Here is a 19,423-nt window from a genome sequence, read left to right as displayed (position 1 = left end):
ATTGAGGAGTCACAATATGCAAGGAGCTGGGGTCCCTAAATCGCCACCTGGAACGCTGTCCGCTAAACATCTGATTAAACTTTATGTGAATAAGATACTTATGTCTGTTGTGCTGAAGTACTAAGATCTGAGCCAACTTGTGTTGCCCAACTAATACAATTATTAATTAACATTTGCATAGAATTCTGCAGTTTGCAGAATGCTTTTGCATATCAAATGATTCTGGGAACCATCCCAGGAAACGGGTCAGATTTTAATTTTTTCCCATTTCACAAAAGCTGAAATTGATGCTTATGGAATATTGAATTACTTGGTCATGATCACAAAGGTGAGACAGAGAGGGCAAATATTCGAAACTACTGGCTCTCAAATGCACAAAAAATAACTGATATAAGACAAGGATGGAAATAAATCTAATGCAAGGCATTTGATAAATATAGACAAAATATTAAGGAAATTCAAAAGAGGGAACTACCATACTTGGTTGAAGAAGCCACAAAAGGCTCTAGTGGAATAGGTAAGATTTATGGCGAGCATTTGTAAATTCAAAAGAGAAACGGGAGAAGAATCATGGAGAAAGTTCCTGTAAATTTTGACATGCAATACGAGTGGTGAATAGACGTAGAAGAGAGTTGGCATTTGTTCTAATGATCCGAGGGAAGTTGGAGCAAGCAATGCAGTTTTTTGAAGGAAAACAGGAACTGGCAATTCAATACAAATCAAAAAAGTATCTACTGAGTGCCTGTCAGATGGAGGGCCTTCCAAAAGTGTACAGAGGATACAGAGAGGAGATAACAAGGGCACAGCCTGTGTTTTAAACACGCTTATGATCTACTAGGGGAAATAGTCAAAAATGACTTCAACACAATGTTGGATACGGTAAACATCAATAGGAACAGTAACAGGGTTCAAGGGACAGAGAAGTGACACGGCAAGGTGACGCAAGAAGGACAAAGGAAAGACAGGTAAAGCTTCGTGCAGGACACAAAACGTCCAGATTGACCTTGGAGGAGGTGCTACTGCTGAGGATGGTTAGAAATACATGAATTCACGAGGGCCACGTAGAGTTCCAAAAAGAAGAGTTTTATCAGTTTGGGGAGCAAGGACACTGCTATACAAAGAATTAAATGATTCCAAAACATGACCATTGTTTAGGGGACAACAAAATGAAATGTATAATTTGGATATGTTTGTTTAAACATGGAATCACAAACTTCCAGTGACATCGTAGCTGTGTAAATCTCTATTAACTGCCTGGCTTCCAGTGAATTCAGCTAATGACCAGCACTGTGGACCTAAGTTGTGCTGTGCCTGAGTTTCCTTATGCCACCACGAGGCAGTCAACAGGCAGTTGACTGAGATGTCTTGCCAAAGAAGGGCCACTTACCATGAACAGGGCTTCATAATTTTCAATCATTTTCTGCACCACGGCAATGATGGCTGTGCTCTCTTCAGCCCGGGCTGAACTCTGGACCGAGAATTCCTTGTCTGACGACTTCTGCTTGTGCAGCAGGTTGGGTCCAAATATGGTGGCCAAGTTTAGAGATGTCATTTTGTTCCCAGTGACCTATAGAAGCAGAGGACACAAGGACTGTTGTGATTTTTGCTTTTCCAAATGCCAGGTGGTTCAATAATCAATATAACCTTTTGACTTTCTCTCTTTTTTTTTTTCTGCAAGGGCTACATCATCTCTGTCAGAATCCATGAAAAGCATCATCATTTTCCTTTTGCTTCATATCTTGAATTGAAGCTCAAAGCTCAGTGCTCATCTCAATAGCATACTGAGTAAAATTTTATAACTGTTACTTTTGTGAAACTGGTACTATATAAAATTTCTATCCTGTCTGCTCTTCAAAAATATTGATGTCCATCCATCCAACTGACCATCTTATCCATCCCCCTGTCTATCCTTCATCCATCAACCCATCACCTCTCTATTAATCCATCCACTCGGCACCTACCATAGGCTAGGCATTTTTCATGGATTCTGATTATTCTAAAGTTTTTCCAACAATGATCACAAACCAGCCCTTATTTTAAAGGGTTCACGTTCTAGAGGATAAAGAAAATGATCAATTACAAGCATTGAGTACAAAGTATGAAACTATCAACTCTGGAGGCCCCAGGGACACTCCAAAGAGGTGGCAATATTTGCACAAAACCCTGAAGGAGAGTAGAGTTTGCTGGGCTGAAAAGCAGAGGAGCTGGCACAGCGGGCACCTTCACAGTGGTGAGAACACGATATGCAAAGACAGAAACATGTAAGCTACGCCAAGGCCTGCCAGGAAACTCAGCATGGCAGAAGGTCTTGCAGGAAAGGCTGGCGAGGGCCAGGTGAAAGTCATTGTTACATGTCCCCTGTGGGGCTAAACTACTCCTGGTTGAGAACCACTGGCCTAGGCCAATTTTTATCTCTTGTTGAAATGAGTTGAAAATCTACGAGTGCCCAGAAAGGCATGGGGACTGTGGCTGCTTGGTGAGGATCCTTCGCCTGGGACGACCTGCACAGCCTTCAAGAGGCAGCTGGATACACAGCATAAAATTCCTGACTCACAGGTGAGACGAAGCCTCCTGAGTCCCGACCTTGCCCCGTGGAGCCCTGAGCTGGTGGCTACCCAGCCCTGCATGGCACATGGGGTGTGTTATTTTTAGAAGGCGAGGCTGTGTTCAGGTTTGCTGCCAAGTGAAATGATTTCATGTGGTAAACACTGGGAATTTTCAAGAAAGTGCCCTTAATGTACGACTGTTCAGTTACGTTCTTCCTTTGTTTCATTTCACTGATACAAAACTTGACAAGTGTGCATGTTATGTTTCATTTCTCTTCCTGGAACTTCATGGCTGAGGATAAAATCAAATATGCACCATTTTCAAATTCATCCCTTTAGAACTCAGAGGCATTTGGAGAGCTTCCCCTTCCCCTCTTAAAGGAATATCAGGGCTTTCTCATTTTTTTAAAAAAACATGTCAAATGGAAGATTCTGTTTTCTTTGAAAAGCATGTTTAGTACAAGGACAGTCCAGAACACCGCTTCCGCTCTCCTTCTCCTGTTGCTATTCCGGGAATGCAATACAATCCCTCTGTAAAACTGCACAGAGACGCCAGCTGCAGACCACGCTGCTGTGGTGTGTTAACACCTTTTTGCTTCATTTTGGTTTTATTTTATTGTGTTTTAATCTGGAAAGGAGACTTGCTCACAGACGGCTTCTACCCTTACCCCTCAGGTTTCAGCATATCTATCATCTATCTATCTATCTATCATCTCTCTATCTATCATCTATCTCTACGACTGCCCAAGAGCGCACAACACAATGTGTACTTGGGCTTGGTTCATTATTTAAATGTCAGCCAGTGTTATGTTTCCAAACGTTATCAGGAAAACATTTATCTCTACTAAATAAGCATCCTAGATCATTTTTGATCCGAATATGAAGAGCTCACATTTATTGATATTAAAAGTTTAGCATGTAGATGGGGGAGGGACAGATTGGGAATCTGAGACTAGCAGATGCAAACGATTATACAGGGAATGGATAAACAACAAGGTTCTACTGTAGAGCACAGGGAACCATATTTAATGTCCTGGGATAAGCCATAATGGAAAAGAATATGAAAAAGAATATATACGTATATATACACATATATAACTGAAATTAACACAACATTGTAAACGAGCTATACTTCAATAAAATAAAATTTTTTTTTAAAGTTTAGCATGTAGAGTCACTGGGCTAGAGGCTTTCCACAGGCTGTCTCAATTCCCTCTCACTATATGCTTCCGAAGCCGCTGCTGCTGTCGTCCTTACTTTACAGACGAGGGAAGTGGTGCCCAGAGCCGGGCTCCAGGCAGCCCCCCGCCGCTCACTCGTGCTGGCAGAGCCGGCATAGCGGGGATGTGGGAAAACTGGCTCCAAAGCCGGGCCGGCACCAGGGTGAGGGGAGGCACGGGTCCTGCTACAGTTCCAAAGCCGAACTCCCACTCGTTAGAGGCATGCACCTCAACAAAGGTCAGTAATCCCGGCCTTGTGTCAGTGGTTCATAACTTCTTTTTTTGCCTCATAGACTCTTTGAAGAACTGGAGGCCAGCTATGGACTCTCTCTCCAAAAAAAGTGTACATTCACACCACATATTCCATGCCATGCTGGGGGGTTCTTAGACACCCTGAAAAACCACTGCTCAAGAGGTTTCAATGATGTCCCCTGCAATAGTCTTTCTAGAGGAAATGAAACCTTTCTTACATTTGGGAATTTCTCTTTTCCCCTAAGGAGCAAAGCAAATAGCAAACTAAAAAAAAAATTTTTAAAAAAAGGAATAAAACAAACCAAACACAAGATAGCAAAAGCAGTCAATAAAATACCACTATTTTCCCCTCCAAAGGCACTCATTGACCAGCCAATAATTTTTCTCAATGTCTTTCTTTTAGACATCTTTAAGTTAGTGATGCATTTAAGTTTAAGCACCTATTAGAAAAGAAATATTACATTCATTTTATAGAGGAGGAATCTCAGACCTTCCCCTACCCCAACTCTGTTTTCCTTCCTCTTCCTCTATTTTACAAAAACCAGGTCACATAGCAAGGTGCTGGCAGAGCCTGGGTGAGCCTCCAAGCTCCTTGACACTCTGATTCAGTTTTCTTCCTGTTGCAGCCCATAATAACTACCCAACAGATAGGTAAGACATCTAGCACAAACTAACAAATAGGTAAGAGAGAAACTTGAAAAATTCTTCGTTTCTTGATTATATTTTACAATTGAATTTTTGTCTCACTCCAATTCTTTACCTGCTCATGCCAAGCCAACTTAAAAAATCGTGAGCAAAAAACCTCTCTGCCGTTCCTCTCCCTCCCCTTTTCACTTCTACCAGAAGGGGTTTTCAGCTAATTCCCATCCCTATGCCATGCTTATGTGGTCCACTTACTCAATCCCTACACACCCTTTGATATGTAGTTTAAATTCAATCTCCTGCACAAAGCCATTCCTAACTTTTCTGCTCCACGTTCATCACTTCTCTGAAGTTCTGCAGTGACTCTGCGTTGTGTCCTCTAATTCTATATTTGCCTTGTGTTTTTACCCCCTCCTGGGAATGGTAGTTAGAAAATTCTTGAACAATGTTCACTGGTTTAGAGGAACAGAGAGTAGGCGCTCAGAACTTACGTGATTCAAATACCAAGGCCATTCTTACATGGAAACGTTTATAATGTGAATTGCTGTTTTTCCATATTGCTATTCCTACAAAACCTTCCTAACTCACCCTCTTCCTGTCTCTAAGCAATCTAAAACACGGATTATATCACCTTAGTTGAATCCTTCCGAAGATTCATGGCTTAAAAGAATCAGTCCTTCCCCTGACAAAGGCATTCAGTACTCTGGGAACATAGTCCAATTTCCCCTCAGACCTCATCAGTACTTTCCCACACTGCAGCCTTAACTCTAGTCCAAGACGGCTGTGTGAATTACTTGCTTTCCTGTAACTTCTAACCATTTCACGGAAGCAGCGCTCTCCTCATATTTCCTCTGTTGCTTTAATTTTTGGTTACTAGCCCTGCATTTCGATTCAAGGTTTAGGTCAAGGATGTCTAGAAACCCTTGTCATCTCCTGCCTCCCGTACAACTTTGCTGTTACCAGAATATTTTTATACTCCTTGTAATAAACTAGTTTTCTCAATGACTGTGCAGTGCCAGTTGAAGAAATTTTACCTCCAAAGTTCAGATAAGGAAACCCAGGTTTAGGAAGATTAATACATTTGTCCAAGAACACATGATCAGTGACATGTAAAGCTAACAAGTGTTCTCAACCAGGGGTGATTTTGAGCTTCCCCTCCTTCCCGGGGAAACCTGGCAATGTTTAGAGACACTTTCAGCTGTCACAACTGGGGCAGCATCACGGGCCGGGGGGAGCTGTTACTGGCATCAAGTGAGTAGAGGCCAGGGATGCTGTTAAGCATCCCACAATGCACAGGGCACCCACACAGCACAGAATTACCTGGTCCCAAGGGTCAATCGTATGGAGGCCGGGAAACTGTGAGCTAGACCCCCAGCAGAGTTGTTTTTTCCTACTTGCTATTCTATATTTCTGTTCTCCGTAAATCAGAGTGGTTTGGGTTTGAGGCACAGCTAGGACTTTGCTAGTCAAGGGACCGAACCGACTACTAGTCAATATGACACTTTTGTGTGAATTAGAAAAAGGAGCCCTTCCTCAAGATATTTTACTGCCACCTGCTGGCATATTGTCCTAATATCTCTGCAAATCTGCATTGACTGTGGGGGACCTGGCACCTCGCCCAGGGTCACGAATGCACGACTTGCACTAGCGTTAAGTGGAGGCTCCCTGGGGAACGCTGGGTAAGTTACATAACCCCTCCAGCCCTCGGTTTCCACCGCGGAAACACAGGGATGACGACCTCTCTCTTGCTCCATGGAGGATTAGCTATAATATATGTATAAAGGCCCAAGCACACGGCCGGCACATGGTAGGAGAGACGTGAATGGCACCTAGCTGGTACCTATCCAAGAATATTTTCTCCTCTTTGCCACAGGCAATGCAGTCCTGTTCAGCATGTGGACCGAAAGCATGTCTGCAAATGATTTCAAAAAGACACGAGTGAGTTCAACTGGACATTTTGCTTTCCTCAATGCCTTCTTAATCACCTAAGACCCGACTTTCTTCTCACATAGTACTTAAGAAACGTCAGAGAGGCAACCGACATACCTAGGAACCCAGACAGGGCTCTGTCTTGACCCAATGATTAGGCAGATGATTCTACAGCTTCTCTTATATCTATAGTCAATCAAGGCTGACACCCAGACGGGTAATATAACTACTTAACAATTATGAGAATTACAGTATATGCTTTGAAGAGCTGTGTCTGCTGAAAGAAGGTGGCAGTGCCATATTATGAAACCTGAAGCCAGCAGAGGTTTCACTAATAACTGCTATAGAGAGAAACGGATAACTCAGGAAGGTTCCATTCTCACACTGATAGGGAGGGTGAGGATAAGAAAGGGAGAACTGCCTTTCTGAAAAAAAATACATATAACCATGGCCTTTGGGAAAGAAATCTGACAAACACAGAAATGAATCCACAACACAGCTGTGTTCTGCTTAACAGGATTTAAAATAAAAGCTTCTGGGATAAGTAAGCTTGGAATGCCCTTGCCGCCTTCTTGTTGATTTACAATGCATGTCCACATATTAAAGGGTCTGAGATCTCCTGGGGAATCCAAGGTCAGGGAGAAGTATGACTGCATGGTTTCAAGAAGGGAAACAGGTCTCTCGTTAAGGCAAAGATTAAATAGGCTGCTTGCTAACAGGTCACTTAAAATTGTCCAAGGGAGAAACTGGAAAACACCTTGAAGCACAGGAGTATGACCAAAGAGAACCAGAGCCCAAGACCTCAGATGGGGGGCCAGGTCCAACAAGAACGTCCCAAAAGGGCCCAGAGGACTGTGCAGAACCTGTCTTTAGCCGTTCGTACCACGTGGCACTGAGATACATGGCAACAGTCAATAGATCTGACTTTTCAGTTCTCTCTCCACCTGGTTTTGAAGCAGGATCCACCCTCCATCGCACTGAGCCAGTCCCTATTTTGGGGGGAGGGGTGAAGGAGAGAAAGCACCTCTAAGATGGAAGATCCTAGACTTCTAGCCATAAGGCACATGGGCGCTCCAGAATGAAATGGAAGAATGAAGAGGTGACACCATGTTTGGGCTTCAAGGTAAAGCAGCAGATCAAGTGAGTTACAAGGACAGCCATCTCCCCCCGCCTCCTTTACTCCATTTTCCTCATGCTTGTAAGCACCTCTGTAGCTCACATTCGTCTCCTTCACACAAATGGAAATTCAGGGTCTTGAGTAAAGCATCATCATGGAAAATGACAGCCTCAGTTGGAAGCATCCTTGCAACACACAAGGAAGTTAATGGCCAATGCGCTCTTAGGAACGGTCCCTCCGGGGAGGGGGGAAGCCTGCATTAGTTCTCTTCCTACATAGACACATAGGCCAGGAAAGGGAAGTTTCATTTTCTCCAGGTGAAACATCTGACCAAATTGGTAGCGCTCCTTTTTTTTTTTTTTTTAAAGTTGAAGTATAGTTGATTTACAGTATTGCGTTAGTTTCAGGTGTATAGCATAGTGATTCAGTATTTTTACAGATTATATCCCAGTATAGGTTATTACAAGACAGTAGGTATAATTCCCTGTGCTACACGCTATATCCTTGTTGCTTATCTACTTTATGTATAGTAGTTTGTATCCGTTAATCCCACTTCCCGAATTCATCCCTCCCCGCATCTGTCTCCCGTTTGGTAACCGCACGTTTGTTTTCTATGTCTGTGAGCCTGTTTCTGTTTTGCATAGACATCCATTTGTATTAGTTTTTAGCTCTCCCTTTTAAAACAGGAAAAAGGAAGAACCAGAGCATCTGCTGCGGTGGCGGTGGGGTGCGCACCTCTTGCCCGTCTTTGCTGACATTGTCCTCGGCGTGCCTGGCCACGATGGAGAGGAACTGCAGCAGCCGGTGGAGCGTGTCGCAGTTGCAGGGAGGTAGAAGGTAGATGAGGAGCTGCAAGGTGCCCAGCTGTTCCTCAGGCTCCAACACTAAGCAAGGCAAAGAGAGGCGCTCCGAGTGAGTCAAAGGGGGACGTCATGCCCTTCACGCTCAACTGCCTTCAGAAAGGGATTAGCACGGCAAGTCACATTTCATTCCTTCACCCACTCTCCCGTTGCTTTAGCAATTGAACAGTAAGGTTCTATGAGGGATACAAAGATGAATTCGACCTGGGGAAATGTACCATCCAGAGAAATCCTTGTAATCCAGGTTAGAAAGGTAAATCCACGTCCCTTACTTTCTTCTCCCTCTTTCCCCTGGTATAAACCATCACATACTTTATGGATGACAGTCTTTCATGGTAGTTAACTATGTGCTGACAGTGACTGAGAATCTGTGAATGTTCTTAAATTTGAGTTTAGAAGACATTTGAGGCCCTTGTCTGTTGAGCAAAGTATAAGAGGTAGACTTTTTGTTGGCGATAACCAACAAAACGGCCCAATGTCAGTGTCTTCTCTCTCTTTTGTGAGCCTATCTTAACTGCAGCATGGATGAAGAAATTCATGGAGGCTGAAACCGTTCTGGTGGTTCCTCCTCCCTCTCCCCGTCCTTTTCCCCTGTGTGGGATCTGTGTCTCTAGCCCTGAAGCAGCCACATTGAAAGTACTGACACTGGGCGATGCCATCGCGCTTTCCCTGGAATGTTTCCTGCCCCCCCAGCTTTCTCACTCTAGGTTCCAGGAATGCAAACTCATTTTTAGGCCCAGACTCAATGTGAACTCTCTCTGTTTCTCCAAAGCATCAATTTATAGCAATTTCTACCATCCTAGAGTCGTTTGAAGGCATCCCAAATTTTTCTTGGCTACTTCCATTTGTTTTATTGCAACTTTCTACTTGCTAATTCTCCCCAGGGTAAATCTCAGAAAATTCCCCAAATAGCCCGCTCATTAGACACTGATAAATAAGGGCAAAAAAAAAAGCTATTAGAAAACACATGCATAAGGTTTTGATGAATGAGTGGGACATCCCAGTAACCCAGGAACACATTCCTGCAAATGGCTGCGTTACGCACAGAGAGTATTGATGAAAGCTGTGTACAGCTCCCTGGTGAGAAGGGGGTCCGGCATGTCCCTCAGGAACTCCTTCAACAAGGCAGCCACGTCATGAACGCTGTGCTCTTCCTCCAGGGACACGTCAACCCCACGGTCAAATTCCTCACGTAACTGGAAAGACAACGGTTCAAGTGGCAGTCTCAGAACACCATACGTCAATGTTCAGCGCCTAGCAAAAGAAGTGCTATGACATGCAGCAGCTGGTATTAAGTTTACCCAGACCCCAAGAAGGAGGAGCAAACAACATGTCACCTTGATCTACAAAGTCTATGCAAACCCAGCCATGAATATATATATATATATATATATATATGAAATGAATTATTAAATCAAAGTATCTGTGCGTTTACTGTTAACGATGCAAGCAGAAGGGCTTGATAACGACATCCAGAAGGTTGGGAGGAAGAGCTAAGGGGTTAGGTCAATTCTAACTGTGGGAGGGAGGAATTAATCTATTATACAGTGGTTTTGCACGGCAGCAAATTTACCATGTTGGAATTTTGACATTTTCTAGAAATACTCGACAAGAAAGCAAAGAGATATTTCTGTAAACAATGAAATTAAAAACCCTGATAGGGGCTTCCCTGGTGGCGCAGTGGTTGAGAGTCCGCCTGCCGATGCAGGGGACGCGGGTTCGTGCCCCGGTCCGGGAAGATCCCACATGCCGCGGAGCGGCTGGGCCCGTGAGCCATGGCCGTTGAGCCTGCGCGTCCGGAGCCTGTGCTCCGCAACGGGAGAGGCCACAACAGTGAGAGGCCCGCGTACCGCAAAAAAACCCAAAAAACAAAAACAAAAAAAAACCCCAAAAAACCCCTGATAAACCATTTGTGACTAAGCCTTGAAAGATGACAATAACGAAATAAAATCTGCCTTAGATTTGTCAAAGTAGCCTTATTAACATTTTCCAAGAAGATTTCCTGCTTTCATCATTATACTCAGTCCTTTAGAGTTTATAACAGTAGGAAAACACAATAGCAAGAAGAGAGTCATAACTCTACACCCTATTTTCATCTCGGACAGCTCAACTTCTCTTAGGTATTGTTTGTTCTCTGCTGTTAAAATAATTTTGTGAGTTCATGAATGTACTCTAGGCAATAAACTTCTGTAAGTGTTCATTTGCTGTGTCATTCATTCACCCATTCATTCAGCAAAGATGTACTGCACACTTACTGTGTATGGCCTTGTTACAGGTCCTCAAAATACGGTGACGAGTAAAGAGGCAAAGCCCTCCCCCTCCTCCAGCTCTCAGGCTGACAGACAGGTGATAAACTGGTAATCCCACCAATGATTAATTAGCTCTTTATACTGTGACAGTTGTTCTCAAGAAAAAGTGTAGGATGCTAAGAAGTGATATACCAAGATCTAATGGTGAGTTAGAGCATATTTCACACTTGAAATCTAACCACTAATTCTATATGTATTTTTGAGAATCCTTACGTAAATCTCCATGCAAAGGTTTTCCCTTTAGTGGATCCAGATATAACTGAGGAATAATTTCTGTCACTAGCCACCTCGCCACCTGACAAGAATGCCTGTTGCTGTCCCGAATCGCACATCAATTCCAGGCAACTCATCCTTAGTGTGTATCGGGCAGCCAGAATGAAGAAGGCTTCCATCAGCACCACTCCTAATCGTGGTCATCTAAACACACCATGTTTTTCTTCTGAGCGCACACGCACACGCACACACACACATGCAGAAAGAATGGATCGTGGGAAGAGCTTGGTCTAAACTGCGTGCTCCTGAATTAAATTACTTAATCTCTCTAAGCCTCAGAAGAAGTGGGTGAAAGGGCCTTGTCTCCCAGCTGGTGGGCGGATTCAACGAGACAACGTTGATAAAAATATTCTGCAATTCTGCACAGGTGAGAGGCCTAAGAAATGTTATTACTATGCTAACTTTCTTCCTGCTAATCTTACTGTGAAATGTTAAATGTTCAATAGTATCTTATGTGACTATTACAAATAAAACCAACCAACCAACCAAACAGAAAACATACTTCTTTTGAAAACCCCTTTTGTCTTGACAAAAAAAGAAAGACATTATGAGGAGACACTTATTTCAGTTAGTTTCAATAATATGAACAAATAATGTTTCTTCAGCTTCATCCAACTAAAAATTATTTTCATTTGGCTTCATTTTTGAATTGCTGGGTTCCTTACTTCTTTCTGTTGGCACCAACAGAGGGAAAATAACATTTTAATTTTCTTTTAGCCAACAAATGAATTCTTTTCTCAAAGGATGGTTTGCCTTTTCTGAAGCCGTCATGAACACAGATACCTGCCTGGTCATAGGAGCCTATTCCTGAAGCTCTCATATCAAACTTCTTTTGCAAGAATGCTGCAGAGTGCAGAAGGAAACTGAGGGGTACAGTCCCCACATGGAAAATGAACTGGGGAATCAATGGGACCTTGGAAAAGTAATATGAATTATTTATTTTCGAGAAAGTAAAGCTATAAACATAGTATTTTAAAAGAAGAGATATTAATGGCATTACTCATGTCTCATTTTAGTAAAAACGGGTGCTGTACAATTGTTTGCTATTTACGATCACTTACTGATCAGGTACTCTCCGAATCTCCTACATTTACAGTGTCAGTAAGATGTTTATAAATTAGTTTCATTTGGCTGTACATGCGGTGGGCACGGCCAGATGTTTTGCTTTCAGTTGTATGATCCTAACTCTTTCACGACCTTTCTGAGATTCTGAGTTGTTGCCTTTCACTTCCTGGGACTCAATTATACTATAATAGGTGGGAGGGTACAGAAAAGATATTCAGAAATGAATTTGCATGAGCTTGAACTTTGCACGATGTAATTCAACTAAAAGTCAGGTGAAATGTACAATATAATCTTCACTTTTCACTTACTTGTCTCACTCTCTTTTTTGAGCTTCCAACTCGGAATATCCCCACTGTCTGGAGGCCTGCAAATAAGCAAACAAAATCGTCAGTCCTGTTTTGTGGCTTGAAACTGGAGGAAATCAAAATAGATATAAAAGGGAATGCCAGCACCACGCTGCAACATGCAGGGCAGTATAGTAACTTGACAGTGTGCACTAATGCTTCTTTATCCCGCACTAGATTCACCAGGTACCTAGAGGTTAGCCCTGAAAGTACCAGGATCATTTTACGTTAAATGTTTCTGATGAAAAAATTTTCTTGCGTTATTATGTATTTCCACACTTTCTCCATATGAAAAAAATAATGTAACATTTTCTTCATCATTCAGAATAAACATGAATTTTCTATGAATTTCCAGCCCTTTATCAATTTTAAAATAGACATTTCTTGCTTTACTGATCATAATTAAAACATGTACTTATTAAAGAAAATCTATAAGGTGCAGAAAAATGTAAAAAATAATATACTTTAAAAAATACCTGATGCAGAAGTAATGACTTAATATTTGAGTTTATTTCTGTTCAGTCTTTTCTCCATGAAAAAAAAATATCGGGGGTAGAATGCTGCTGCTTTTACTCAATATTATGCCACAATAATTTTTTATGCCAGTAAAAATTCTGTCAATGTCATTTAAAATGGATGCAAAATACTCTACTGCATGAATGTGCCACAATTCACTTCATATTCTCCTCTGAATGACAATATAGCTCCCCGCAACATATATGCACTTGTTTTGATACCATAACTAGCCCTATTAGGAACAACTCTGTACATAGGTCTCAGTTTACATTTCTGATTGTCTTAAGATCATGTCCTAGAAGTGGGATTATGGGGCCAGTGCATGAAAAAGAGTTATCCAGCCCCAAATGTCAGTAGTGCCAAGGCTGAGAAACTCTTTGCTCTAAAAAATTAGGTCTCTTAAAAGAAACATAATCTACCACAAGTTAGACATTTCAACAATAGTTCCTTAATATCATTAAATATCCAGTCAACGTTCACATAAGGTTCACAAACTGTGATAGGCTGGCGAGCCTTGTAGTCTCTTAATGTGTTTGTTTCCCCCTCTCTGTTTATATGATTTCCTCGTAATTGGTTTGAGGAAGAAATAGCACTGATTTCCCACTGTAGATTTTCCCACTGCCTGGATGTAGACACTCTGTGGTGTCATTTATGTGCTCCTTTCTCCCCTTCATTTCCTCTAAAGAGATAGTTAGAGCCAGAGTTTTCTCTGATTCAGGTTTGGACTTGGGGGCAAGAAGACTTCACAAGAGGTATTATGCACTTCCTTAAGGTGGCACAGAGGGTCTGCATGACTCTCCTTTCCTATGCAAGCCATGAGTCACTGCCACTGATGATCATTGTCTACGTTTATTGTTTCATTGGTGGCTCATCTTCTCTTCATTTGGGATAATGAGTTACAAGGCTGATGGCAGATTGTAGCTGCCAGGGGTGGCTTGTAGCCACATGAAGAGAGCTGCTGTGAGAGTCCACAGACCGTGAAACATAGTCAACACTCCAGCAATCAGACTCACGCTCTCATGGCATTATTTGCATCCTGAATCTACCTGTTCCTGAATCTAGATATAATATTCATACTTCCAGCATGTAAGTGGGAATTTGGGGGGCTGCTTTGCTTAATCTGCTTTTATCTGGGTTCTTCTCTCTTGCCACGGCAAGAGTTCTGACTAGTCCAATATATAATGATATTGGAAAGAACTGAAATCTTTACAACATTATTTCTTCCCATCCAGAAACAAAGTAGATATCTTAATTTATTTCTTAGTTTCTTAACATTTCTTGGTAAAGCTTTGCAGTTTTTGTCACAGAAGTTTCTTACTTCTTATTACAGATATTCTACGTAACTATACGTTTGATATTAATATAAATGAATTATTTTATTGTTATAGTACATAACCTATTATTGCTCTTATATAAGACATGGATATCTTTTTGTGTGTTTATTTTATGGTCTTGCCACATTGTGTATTGTGTATAAGACTTTTAAAATTGGTTTTCTAGAATTTTTCAGTTAGAAACGATAATTTCTATAAATATCCCATTTATCACTTTTATTTCTTATGAGCGTTATCCTGAATTTCCAGAATAATTTGAGAGAATCATGCTGAGAGGCTAGTTATTGCTGACTTGCATAAGTACATCTTGGTGCTTTGCACTTGGGTGGAATTTTGCTTTGCATCTATTCTCAAAAGACTTGTGTTCCTTCCTTGTTGCTGCCATCAATTCATCTGCCTTATAACTGAGTCCAGCCCCCAGCCTAATCTATTGCTTCTACCTCTCTGGGAGCTTGAAAACAGGATAATCAAGGTGTTAGAATCAAATACAGAATTATATTTCTTCACCTACAAAATGAGCAAAATAAGTATCCACCTCAAAAGTTGTTCAGTGATTCAATTAATGAATGTATATAAAATACTTAGAATTGTATCTGGCATCTACTATTATACAGAGAGATATAGGCCCTAACTGAACTAAATAAGGCTTTTTGTGCAAAACAGAAAACTGTAATATAATAGGAGGTCTTAGCAATTTTAATTTTGGCTGCATTTATTTTCTTGTTGGTCCGATGGTTTCCAAGTGGCTGAAATTTCTACATAAGTGAGATATCACATAAGGGCACTTTCTTCCCAGGTGGGACTATTCCTTTGCCTGAAGTCCTCCATTCTGTTCAAAAATGCCCATTTCTGTGTCACTATTTCCTAAATTATAGTATTTTTCCACTCAGTAAAAGTGACTGTGATTCCAAAAATAACTAGCTAGTGACTGATTGCTATAATTTCTATGTATCAATTGATTATAACCTGTTTTAAGTTTTTTAAATTAATTAATTAATTAATTTTAGGTTGAGCAGATGACAGCCTTCAGACAGCCAATGCCATTCTCTGACATAAGCCTTAGAGTCATTTTCCTCAAAGAGAAGATACAATCTAGGCATCCAGTAACCTTGACTTGAGACAGTCACTGTTAAAAACAGGTGTCCATCAAAAAAGGCATAGATCTGGCAAAGAAATGTGACTTTGCTGTACCCTGTGCCAGAAATGGATATGATCGCCTTTCTCTCCTTTTTGTCAGAAGCTGAAATGGAAACTAGAACCAGGGCACCTGAATCTCAGGCTTAGGGAATTCAAGTAATGAGGGCAGGCATAATAAGGAGGCGGCCCCACCCTAAAATCAGCCTACATCCTTTAAGTAGAAGAGAGTTGGACTCTTTGTTATATTGTCTGGGTTTTTTTTTTTTTTTGGTCGTTTTTTTTGTTTGAAATGTGTGCTTCGGGGAAATTAAGGATGCTTAAAGGAATTTTGGCCTAATAGTGGAGAAGGCATTTGGGTGAAGTAAAAGTGAGGAAGGGTGGCGTACACGAATATATAGATGGAGTCAAGATAACTGTCCAGGACCAATTGTTTTTGTTTGTTTCTCTCTCTCTCTCTGTTTTGTTTTTGTGTGTGTGTGTCCAAGACCAATTTGGGAGAGAATGAAAAGGTCTTTGACAAATGTCTATGAAGCTAAAGTGAATCAAACTCTCTGCTACCCATTTCAAACACTGGCAAATGAAGTCTTACAAAAGAATTGTTTTTGAAATTTGCTCTTTTATCACTGGTTTAAAGTGACCAAGATTAGTATCTGTTTGAATTTGAAACTATCTCTTATTTTTCCAGAGCCATTTGGTCTAAACATCATGGAAACTCAGAACAGAATCAGGGCCTTGAAAGATCATGTAGGTTATCTTCTTTCCTTTAGGCCCTAAACTGCATTGTAACTATTTCCCCCGCACCCCCCCAAAAAAGTGAACTTCCCTGTTTTTTAGTAATCTTAAAGGAAATGTTATTTTACAAATTATAATTCATGAAAATTTATTTTCAAAAAGAAAATACAAAGACATGCCAAGTCTTCTTTCACAAAAGCAGTTACTCAACCTGGCACTGCATTTTTGCATGGTTAGAGTAGAATTTTCTCGTTTAGAATTCTTTATAGCGCTACAGTTCACTCTCTACATTCTCTATAGGGAAAAATTATAATTATAAAAGTATGAGTCGCTTTTTCTACCTCGTAGTAAAGTTTAGGCTGAATTTAAATATTCATGTAAATTCTTTAGGTGCTAAAAGCAACTAAAGAACTCTAGTTGCTAAGCTATTTTGAAAAATAATTCTGTTCAAGTAATACTGATTGAAACATTTACATTGTGTTATCATGATACTAAGTATTGGGAATTCAAAATGTCTAAGATATTTTTATTGATGTCCTGTTTACTTTCCAAGGAGAAGAGACAGATAAGAATGTACACTCATACATATACATATTGAAATTTTGTATAAACAAAGTTTCAATACATATTACTTATATTAAGTCACCCATATGATATCTAGTGATTTCCATATATAATGAATTGATTAAGAGACCTGGACATATCCTAGTCATTTTTATAAAGTCCCACTTTTATTAGAAAGAAATAGATGAGAATGTCAAGAGTAGTTATATCTATATGATAGCCTCAGAATTTGCTTTTCTGTCTCTTTTTTTTTCTCTATTATGATGTGTATATTACTTTTATAGTAAAAAAGCAATTACAGTCATGTATGTCAATTATTTCTCAATAAAACTGGAAAAAAGAAGCAATTATAAACTCTTCTCACGTCCATAGAACGCATGCTAACATTATAGCAAACAAATTCAGATCGTAGACATGGCTGTTTGATGAGCCAAAAGTCTAAAGTTCCGCAAAAATTTTAAAGAGCTGTAAAGTCAGCGTATTAAGTGGAACTGAGTTTCCAAAACGGTCACGATGAAGAAATCTTAAGTGGACAGCTTTCCACAAAAATGCAAAGAGCAATATAGAAAGAAACCTATTGTCCAAAACTATGTATTTTCTATTCACTTAAGGAATGGTTCTCTAATCTGTTTTTTTTCTGTAAGAAGCTGGACTATTATTTTTTAAAGGAAGCCTTGTGGAACCTCAATGTATAAAAAAGATGAAAGTGGCCCTGCTTTCTTTGCAGGGGGTCCTGAGGATAGCCCCAGCCCAACAGACCTTGCCCTCCCCTCAATTCCTTGATCTCCAGGGTCACTTCTGAGGACTCTTTAGGGCTGCGGAGCCTGAATACCATCAGGTGGATTCGCGCCGCCCCAAATCTGGTTCAGCCCTACTGGGGATAAGCAAACGTTCATGTTTGTAAATTTTCTTTGCAAAGGAAATTTTGGCCTAGAGCCTGATCAAATGAACATAGAATTGGAATCGGGTGCTTGAATGAATGATGCCCGAATACATGAAAGTCTTCAGTACTTGACTGCTGGCAAACAATTTTGCTTACCATGTTTTTCTAGATGTTGACAGCAGCTGTCCACCAGCCTGGGGACCTGTCTGTAAATGGGATTCAGACTGAGTTTCTTATCTCTGGCTTTTTCTTTTTTGCTTTGAGCTTCGGCAGGCAAGGAGAGCTGTAACGCTTCTAGCAGTCGAGACTGATTGTCGTCAAGATCGGTGATAGAATCCACTGACATTGCACCCTGCAAATTATACACAGACATGAACACAGAGTGCACATGGAGAAAATAAAAACTGCTTCCCCCAATGCCATCCAATAAATCCTTTTGCCCATGACCACTAATCACACTCGAAATAATACTGTTTAATTGTGCGGTTTGTATTTTCAAAGGAAAAAAGGTTAGGAAACCTCCACAGCATAGGGTAAGGTAATGACAGTTACAATTTCAACAATAGACAACTTCTTCCAAATGGAAGACAAGAGATGGCAAACATACAATTAAAATATTTTGACCCAACCACTTCATTCCTTGAAACAAGAAAAAAATCACATACTTGACGAATGAGGTAAAGTCAGAGAACTCTTGTGAAAAAAAAAGAATAATTCAACTCTCGAAAGTAGATTTTAAAATAGGAGGATTCCATAAACAGTCTTAGTTTAGTTTTCCCCAAGACGTGACACAATGAACTTTATTAGGGGAATAGTCCCAGGAGACAGCTGTAGGGAAGTAGGGAAATGAGAAAGGGAAGTGAATGCAGCTAATGAAGGGGGCATCACCAGGCCTGTGACAAGCCTGTGGGCCGCTGGAGCCCAACTGCCCTGGGGACCTGGGAGACCGTGTAGACCATGCACCCCAGAGCTATTCCTGCTAAGGAGTAAGGGAGTTGGGGGTATTTATACCACGAGTCTCAAGAGTCATTGATTAAAGACAACTTCTGGTAGGGGTGGGGAGGTGACATTAACGCCTTGCTACTCGCAGCCCGTCGTCTCTATGGGTGGGCGCCTCTGGCCATCGGAGAAAGCCCCCAGCCAAGAGATGAGGTAATGACAGGTGGAAGGAGGGCTGGCACTCTAGGAATGGTAAAAGGCTGAGGGTAAGGCTGCAGGGCACCACTCATGCCTGTATGGCCACCCACCCTTTGCTGAAGCATAGAGGAAGAAGTTGGCTGCTAGCAAGGCCTGGCCAGAGGGGAGGGCATTTGGGACGCCCATTGCCTGGGCTCTAGATTCTCAGAAAGCTCATATGTGGCATTTTGGTGTCATTGCCACATAGGCTTATATAAACAGTCTGAGAGACTGTGCCAGGATTGGAAGAACAATTCTCTTGTCTGTAAGGTAGAGAAAGTGATGGGGGTCTGAATATGCCAACTTAGCTTTACACACGGTGAATCCCTGAAAACAGTGGTGGGTGGCTCAGGTGCCCCTGAGTCTTGGAGAGGTTCTAAATGTTGGAGGCTGATTGAGAACTGCAGATTTTAACTGGGAAGTGCCTCAGGGTTTTGGTTTTTTGGTGTGTTTTTTTTGCGGTACGCGGGCCTCTCACTGCTGCGGCCTCTCCCGTTGCGGAGCACAGGCTCCGGACGCGCAGG

The 19,423-nt window shown here is 41.3% G+C and overlaps 1 protein-coding gene across 13 annotated transcripts in view; it reads right to left on the bottom strand.

Moving 5' to 3' along the window:
- ARHGAP6 (Rho GTPase activating protein 6) overlaps nucleotides 1–19,423 on the bottom strand; it is a 493,459-nt gene that overhangs the window by 28,705 nt on the left and 445,331 nt on the right. For all 13 annotated transcript variants that reach the window (XR_010940145.1, XM_067724620.1, XM_067724631.1 and 10 more), the window contains 5 exons: nucleotides 17,880–18,075; nucleotides 12,522–12,577; nucleotides 9,612–9,762; nucleotides 8,442–8,590; nucleotides 1,388–1,567 (listed from right to left, as the gene is read on the bottom strand). Coding sequence is in view for 12 of the 13 variants with exons in the window: in XM_067724620.1 (XP_067580721.1) it covers nucleotides 1,388–1,567; nucleotides 8,442–8,590; nucleotides 9,612–9,762; nucleotides 12,522–12,577; nucleotides 17,880–18,075 (732 nt within the window). In the remaining variant the exon portion in view is untranslated. The remainder of the gene's footprint in view (nucleotides 1–1,387; nucleotides 1,568–8,441; nucleotides 8,591–9,611; nucleotides 9,763–12,521; nucleotides 12,578–17,879; nucleotides 18,076–19,423) is intronic.

This window comes from Pseudorca crassidens, chromosome X, assembly GCF_039906515.1.
Source record: "Pseudorca crassidens isolate mPseCra1 chromosome X, mPseCra1.hap1, whole genome shotgun sequence".
Taxonomy (NCBI): domain Eukaryota; kingdom Metazoa; phylum Chordata; class Mammalia; order Artiodactyla; family Delphinidae; genus Pseudorca; species Pseudorca crassidens.
The sequence above is the reverse complement of the archived record's forward strand: the minus strand, read 5'-3'. Positions and strand labels throughout refer to the sequence as shown.